The following is an 8,029-nucleotide window of genomic DNA, read 5'->3' as shown; positions in this document are numbered from 1 at the left end:
TTCATTGCTTAACTTAACAGAATCCCCTCCTCTTGACCGGGACAAAGTGAGGTCAATAGTTCATTCTAACTTACTAACATACTCACAGGTCACACAACATAACTGAATTAACTTTTGACCCCCCAACATTATCGATCACCACTTAGCTGACAGTTCTAATTAACAGAACCTAGGAATGCACTCACTTCCTTATCTAAAACACACCAGAGCTCAGTTTCATCGGTTCAACCATAGGTTAACTACCTTGTCTGCTTACTTAATCCACAACCCATTCGTTTCTGCCTGGTTGGAATGGTGTTCATTAACTTGAATTACTCCTTGTCCGTGTCACACAATCCCTTCTTATGAACTCATATTGTTAATCAGATATAATGAAACAGAGTATAAGTTTACTATATTCACTTAGTTACAGTTCCATTTAAAATGATTTGTTTAGTCATTTGATCATAATTTTCAGTCAGTCAGTTATATGTTGCAACACAGTGGTGACATTTCTAAAACACACCTACCGGCCTCGACACAGGTCACATGTACCTTACATGTTGATCTAACTCAGGCACTTAGACTTTGTCTTGCTTTTTAGGAGAAACTGAGAGGAGGTATCGCCCGTGTGTCGGCGTAGAGCCTCGCCAGTGTGTCGGTCTAGAGCCTCACCAGTGTAGAGCCTCACCAGTGTGTCGGCGTAGAGCCTCACCAGTGTGTCGGCGTAGAGCCTCACCAGTGTGTCGGCGTAGAGCCTCACCAGTGTGTCGGCGTAGAGCCTCACCAGTGTGTCGGCGTAGAGCCTCACCAGTGTGTCGGCCTAGAGCCTCACCAGTGTGTCGCCCTAGAGCCTCACCAGTGTGTCGGTACAGAGTCTCACCAGTGTGTCGGTGTAGAGCCTCACCAGTGCGTCGGTTCAGAGCCTCACCAGTGTAGAGTCTCACCAGTGTGTCGGCGTAGAGCCTCAGCAGCATAGAGCCTCAGCAGTATAGAGCCTCAGCAGTGTGTCGGTGTAGAGCCTCAGCAGTGTGTCGGCGTAGAGCCTCAGCAGTGTGTCGGTATAGAGCCTCACCAGTGTAGAGCCTCACCAGTGTTTTGGAATAGAGCCTCACCAGTGTGTCGGTATAGAGCCTCACCAGTGTAGAGCCTCACCAGTGTGTCGGTAAAGAGCCTCACCAGTGTGTCGGTGTAGAGTCTCTCCAGTGTGTCGGTGTAGAGTCTCACCAGTGTGTCGGTGTAGAGTCTCACCAGTGTGTCGGTGTAGAGCCTCACCAGTGTGTCGGTAAAGAGCCTCACCAGTGTAGAGCCTCACCAGTGTAGAGCCTCACCAGTGTGTCGGTGTAGAGCCTCAGCAGTGTGTCGGTATAGAGCCTCACCAGTGTGTCGGTCTAGAGCCTCACCAGTGTAGAGCCTCACCAGTGTAGAGCCTCACCAGTGTGTCGGTAAAGAGCCTCACCAGTGTAGAGCCTCACCAGTGTGTCGGTATAGAGCCTCACCAGTGTAGAGCCTCACCAGTGTTTTGGTCTAGAGCCTCACCAGTGTAGAGCCTCACCAGTGTGTCGGTATAGAGCCTCACCAGTGTAGAGCCTCACCAGTGTGTCGGTAAAGAGCCTCACCAGTGTGTCGGTGTAGAGTCTCACCAGTGTGTCGGTGTAGAGTCTCACCAGTGTGTCGGTGTAGAGCCTCACCAGTGTGTCGGTGTAGAGCCTCACCAGTGTGTCGGTGTAGAGCCTCACCAGTGTGTCGGTGTAGAGCCTCACCAGTGTGTCGGTGTAGAGCCTCACCAGTGTGTCGGTAAAGAGCCTCACCAGTGTAGAGCCTCACCAGCGTAGAGCCTCACCAGTGTGTCGGTGTAGAGCCTCAGCAGTGTGTCGGTATAGAGCCTCACCAGTGTAGAGCCTCACCAGTGTGTCGGTAAAGAGCCTCACCAGTGTAGAGCCTCACCAGTGTGTCGGTATAGAGCCTCACCAGTGTGTCGGTAAAGAGCCTCACCAGTGTAGAGCCTCACCAGTGTAGAGCCTCACCAGTGTAGAGCCTCACCAGTGTGTCGGTCTAGAGCCTCACCAGTGTGTCGGTCTAGAGCCTCACCAGTGTGTCGGTCTAGAGCCTCACCAGTGTGTCGGTCTAGAGCCTCACCAGTGTGTCGGTATAGAGCCTCACCAGTGTGTCGGCCTAGAGCCTCTCACCAGTGTAGAGCCTCACCAGTGTGTCGGTGTAGAGCCTCAGCAGCATAGAGCCTCACCAGTGTGTCGGTGTAGAGCCTCACCAGTGTGTCGGTGTAGAGCCTCACCAGTGTGTCGGTAAAGAGTCTCACCAGTGTAGAGCCTCAACAGTGTAGAGCCTCACCAGTGTGTCGGTATAGAGCCTCACCAGTGTAGAGCCTCACCAGTGTAGAGCCTCACCAGTGTAGAGCCTCACCAGTGTGTCGGTCTAGAGCCTCACCAGTGTGTCGGTATAGAGCCTCACCAGTGTGTCGTTATAGAGCATCACCAGTGTAGAGCCTCACCAGTGTGTCGGTCTAGAGCCTCACCAGTCTAGAGCCTCACCAGTGTGTCGGTCTAGAGCCTCGCCAGTGTGTCGGTATAGAGCCTCGCCAGTGTGTCGGTATAGAGCCTCGCCAGTGTGTCGGTATAGAGTCTCACCAGTGTGTCGGCGTAGAGCCTCAGCAGCATAGAGCCTCAGCAGTATAGAGCCTCAGCAGTGTGTCGGTGTAGAGCCTCAGCAGTGTGTCGGCGTAGAGCCTCAGCAGTGTGTCGGTATAGAGCCTCACCAGTGTAGAGCCTCACCAGTGTTTTGGAATAGAGCCTCACCAGTGTGTCGGTATAGAGCCTCACCAGTGTAGAGCCTCACCAGTGTGTCGGTAAAGAGCCTCACCAGTGTGTCGGTGTAGAGTCTCTCCAGTGTGTCGGTGTAGAGTCTCACCAGTGTGTCGGTGTAGAGTCTCACCAGTGTGTCGGTGTAGAGCCTCACCAGTGTGTCGGTAAAGAGCCTCACCAGTGTAGAGCCTCACCAGTGTAGAGCCTCACCAGTGTGTCGGTGTAGAGCCTCAGCAGTGTGTCGGTATAGAGCCTCACCAGTGTGTCGGTCTAGAGCCTCACCAGTGTAGAGCCTCACCAGTGTAGAGCCTCACCAGTGTGTCGGTAAAGAGCCTCACCAGTGTAGAGCCTCACCAGTGTGTCGGTATATAGAGCCTCACCAGTGTAGAGCCTCACCAGTGTTTTGGTCTAGAGCCTCACCAGTGTAGAGCCTCACCAGTGTGTCGGTATAGAGCCTCACCAGTGTAGAGCCTCACCAGTGTGTCGGTAAAGAGCCTCACCAGTGTGTCGGTGTAGAGTCTCACCAGTGTGTCGGTGTAGAGTCTCACCAGTGTGTCGGTGTAGAGCCTCACCAGTGTGTCGGTGTAGAGCCTCACCAGTGTGTCGGTGTAGAGCCTCACCAGTGTGTCGGTGTAGAGCCTCACCAGTGTGTCGGTGTAGAGCCTCACCAGTGTGTCGGTAAAGAGCCTCACCAGTGTAGAGCCTCACCAGCGTAGAGCCTCACCAGTGTGTCGGTGTAGAGCCTCAGCAGTGTGTCAGTATAGAGCCTCACCAGTGTAGAGCCTCACCAGTGTGTCGGTAAAGAGCCTCACCAGTGTAGAGCCTCACCAGTGTGTCGGTATAGAGCCTCACCAGTGTGTCGGTAAAGAGCCTCACCAGTGTAGAGCCTCACCAGTGTAGAGCCTCACCAGTGTAGAGCCTCACCAGTGTGTCGGTCTAGAGCCTCACCAGTGTGTCGGTCTAGAGCCTCACCAGTGTGTCGGTCTAGAGCCTCACCAGTGTGTCGGTCTAGAGCCTCACCAGTGTGTCGGTATAGAGCCTCACCAGTGTGTCGGCCTAGAGCCTCACCAGTGTAGAGCCTCACCAGTGTGTCGGTGTAGAGCCTCAGCAGCATAGAGCCTCACCAGTGTGTCGGTGTAGAGCCTCACCAGTGTGTCGGTGTAGAGCCTCACCAGTGTGTCGGTAAAGAGTCTCACCAGTGTAGAGCCTCAACAGTGTAGAGCCTCACCAGTGTGTCGGTATAGAGCCTCACCAGTGTAGAGCCTCACCAGTGTAGAGCCTCACCAGTGTAGAGCCTCACCAGTGTGTCGGTCTAGAGCCTCACCAGTGTGTCGGTATAGAGCCTCACCAGTGTGTCGTTATAGAGCATCACCAGTGTAGAGCCTCACCAGTGTGTCGGTCTAGAGCCTCACCAGTCTAGAGCCTCACCAGTGTGTCGGTCTAGAGCCTCGCCAGTGTGTCGGTATAGAGCCTCGCCAGTGTGTCGGTATAGAGCCTCGCCAGTGTGTCGGTATAGAGTCTCGCCAGTGTGTCGGTATAGAGCCTCACCAGTGTAGAGCCTCACCAGTGTGTCGGTATAGAGCCTCACCAGTGTAGAGCCTCACCAGTGTGTCGGTCTAGAGCCTCGCCAGTGTGTCGGTCTAGAGCCTCGCCAGTGTGTCGGTATAGAGCCTCGCCAGTGTGTCGGTATAGAGTCTCGCCAGTGTGTCGGTATAGAGTCTCGCCAGTGTGTCGGTATAGAGCCTCACCAGTGTAGAGCCTCACCAGTGTGTCGGTCTAGAGCCTCGCCAGTGTGTCGGTATAGAGCATCGCCAGTGTGTCGGTATAGAGTCTCGCCAGTGTGTCGGTATAGAGCCTCACCAGTGTAGAGCCTCACCAGTGTGTCGGTGTAGAGCCTCACCAGTGTAGAGCCTCACCAGTGTGTCGGTGTAGAGCCTCACCAGTGTAGAGCCTCACCAGTGTGTCGATATAGAGCCTCACCAGTGTAGAGTCTCACCAGTGTAGAGCCTCACCAGTGTGTCGGTAAAGAGCCTCACCAGTGTAGAGCCTCACCAGTGTGTTGGTATAGAGCCTCACCAGTGTGTCGGTGTCAAATCAAATCAAATTTTTATTTGTCACATACACATGGTTAGCAGATGTTAATGCGAGTGTAGCGAAATGCTTGTGCTTCTAGTTCCGACAATGCAGTAATAACCAACAAGTAATCTAACTAACAATTCCAACACTACTGTCTTATACACAGTGTAAGGGGATAAAGAATATGTACATAAGGATATATGAATGAGTGATGGTACAGAGCAGCATAGGCAAGATACAGTAGCTGATATCGAGTACAGTATATACATATGAGATGAGTATGTAAACAAAGTGGCATAGTTTAAGTGGCTAGTGATACGTGTATTACATAAGGATGCAGTCGATGATATAGAGTACAGTATATACGTATGCATATGAGATGAATAATGTAGGGTATGTAAACATTATATAAGGTTGCATTGTTTAAAGTGGCTAGTGATATATTTACATCATTTCCCATCAATTCCCATTATTAAAGTGGCTGGAGTTGAGTCAGTGTCAGTGTGTTGGCAGCAGCCACTCAATGTTAGTGGTGGCTGTTTAACAGTCTGATGGCCTTGAGATAGAAGCTGTTTTTCAGTCTCTCGGTCCCAGCTTTGATGCACCTGTACTGACCTCGCCTTCTGGATGATAGCAGGGTGAACAGGCAGTGGCTCGGGTGGTTGATGTCCTTGATGATCTTTATGGCCTTCCTGTAACATCGGGTGGTGTAGGTGTCCTGGAGGGCAGGTAGTTTGCCCCGGTGATGCGTTGTGCAGACCTCACTACCCTCTGGAGAGCCTTGCGGTTGAGGGCGGAGCAGTTGCCGTACCAGGCGGTGATACAGCCCGCCAGGATGCTCTCGATTGTGCATCTGTAGAAGTTTGTGAGTGCTTTTGGTGACAAGCCGAATTTCTTCAGCCTCCCGAGGTTGAAGAGGCGCTGCTGCGCCTTCTTCACGATGCTGTCTGTGTGAGTGGACCAATTCAGTTTGTCTGTGATGTGTATGCCGAGGAACTTAAAACTTGCTACCCTCTCCACTACTGTTCCATCGATGTGGATAGGGGGGTGTTCCCTCTGCTGTTTCCTGAAGTCCACAATCATCTCCTTAGTTTTGTTGACGTTGAGTGTGAGGTTGTTTTCCTGACACCACACTCCGAGGGCCCTCACCTCCTCCCTGTAGGCCGTCTCGTCATTGTTGGTAATCAAGCCTACCACTGTTGTGTCGTCTGCAAACTTAATGATTGAGTTGGAGGCGTGCGTGGCCACGCAGTCGTGGGTGAACAGGGAGTACAGGAGAGGGCTCAGAACGCACCCTTGTGGGGCCCCAGTGTTGAGGATCAGCGGGGAGGAGATGTTGTTGCCTACCCTCACCACCTGGGGGCGGCCCGTCAGGAAGTCCAGTACCCAGTTGCACAGGGCGGGTCGAGACCCAGGGTCTCGAGCTTGATGACGAGCTTGGAGGGTACTATGGTGTTGAATGCCGAGCTGTAGTCGATGAACAGCATTCTCACATAGGTATTCCTCTTGTCCAGATGGGTTAGGGCAGTGTGCAGTGTGGTTGAGATTGCATTGTCTGTGGACCTATTTGGGCGGTAAACAAATTGGAGTGGGTCTAGGGTGTCAGGTAGGGTGGAGGTGATATGGTCCTTGACTAGTCTCTCAAAGCACTTCATGATGACGGATGTGAGTGCTACGGGCGGTAGTCGTTTAGCTCAGTTACCTTAGCTTTCTTGGGAACAGGAACAATGGTGGCCCTCTTGAAGCATGTGGGAACAGCAGACTGGTATAGGGATTGATTGAATATGTCCGTAAACACCCCGGCCAGCTGGTCTGCGCATGCTGTGAGGGCGCGGCTGGGGATGCCGTCTGGGCCTGCAGCCTTGCGAGGGTTAACACGTTTAAATGTCTTACTCACCTCGGCTGCAGTGAAGGAGAGACATTGCAGGCCGTGTCAGTGGCACTGTATTGTCCTCAAAGCGGGCAAAAAAGGTATTTAGTCTGTCTGGGAGCAAGACATCCTGGTCCGTGACTGGGCTGGATTTCTTCCTGTAGTCCGTGATTGCCTGTAGACCCTGCCACATGCCTCTTGTGTCTGAGCTGTTGAATTGAGATTCTACTTTGTCTCTGTACTGACGCTTAGCTTGTTTAATAGCCTTGCGGAGGGAATAGCTGCACTGTTTGTATTCAGTCGTGTAGAGCCTCACCAGTGTGTCGGTGTAGAGCCTCACCAGTGTGTCGGTGTAGAGCCTCACCAGTGTGTCGGTGTAGAGCCTCACCAGTGTGTCGGTGTAGAGCCTCACCAGTGTGTCGGTCTAGAGCCTCACCAGTGTGTCGGTCTAGAGCCTCACCAGTGTGTCAGTACAGAGCCTCACCAGTGTAGAGCCTCACCAGTGTGTCGGCGTAGAGCCTCAGCAGCATAGCGCCTCACCAGTGTGTCGGTATAGAGCCTCACCAGTGTAGAGCCTCACCAGTGTAGAGCCTCACCAGTGTAGAGCCTCACCAGTGTGTCGGCGTAGAGCCTCAGCAGCATAGCGCCTCACCAGTGTGTCGGTATAGAGCCTCACCAGTGTAGAGCCTCACCAGTGTAGAGCCTCACCAGTGTAGAGCCTCACCAGTGTGTCGGCGTAGAGCCTCAGCAGCATAGCGCCTCACCAGTGTGTCGGTATAGAGCCTCACCAGTGTAGAGCCTCACCAGTGTAGAGCCTCACCAGTGTAGAGCCTCACCAGTGTAGAGCCTCACCAGTGTAGAGCCTCACCAGTGTAGAGCCTCACCAATACATTCAAAAGCAATGTGCAATAGGTATTTTTTTTAAACATTTTATACAGCTCAAGGCTGTCAAACGTATAAGACTGGTTTCCAGGTCTCAGATTAAAGACGGTTGTGTATTCCTAATATCTACATGGCATCTTGTCGGTGTGACAGTTTCTTACGTCGCCCTCTCTCTCAGGACAGGGACTGGGACCAGGATGTGACGTTCCTCCCAGCAGCTGACGGTAAGAAGTTAGAGAAGAAGAAAGGACCAGGGAGAGTCGGGGCTGTGATCGGCATCGTTATCTTCGCTGCTGTCATCGCCCTTATGACCGGCCTACTGGTCTGGCACTTCCACTGTGAGTAGCCCTGCCCCTCTCTTCTTCTCTTCCACTGGAAGTAGCCCTGCCCCCTCTCTTCTTCT

The 8,029-nt window shown here is 52.7% G+C and overlaps 1 protein-coding gene across 2 annotated transcripts in view; it reads left to right on the top strand.

Moving 5' to 3' along the window:
• Positions 1–8,029, top strand: part of st14a (ST14 transmembrane serine protease matriptase a) — a 69,390-nt gene that overhangs the window by 25,408 nt on the left and 35,953 nt on the right. For both annotated transcript variants that reach the window (XM_042297762.1, XM_042297763.1), the window contains exon 2: positions 7,805–7,964. In XM_042297762.1, coding sequence (XP_042153696.1) covers positions 7,805–7,964 — 160 coding nt within the window. The remainder of the gene's footprint in view (positions 1–7,804; positions 7,965–8,029) is intronic.

Source organism: Oncorhynchus tshawytscha, linkage group LG14 (genome assembly GCF_018296145.1).
Source record: "Oncorhynchus tshawytscha isolate Ot180627B linkage group LG14, Otsh_v2.0, whole genome shotgun sequence".
Classification (NCBI taxonomy): domain Eukaryota; kingdom Metazoa; phylum Chordata; class Actinopteri; order Salmoniformes; family Salmonidae; genus Oncorhynchus; species Oncorhynchus tshawytscha.
The sequence above is the reverse complement of the archived record's forward strand: the minus strand, read 5'-3'. Positions and strand labels throughout refer to the sequence as shown.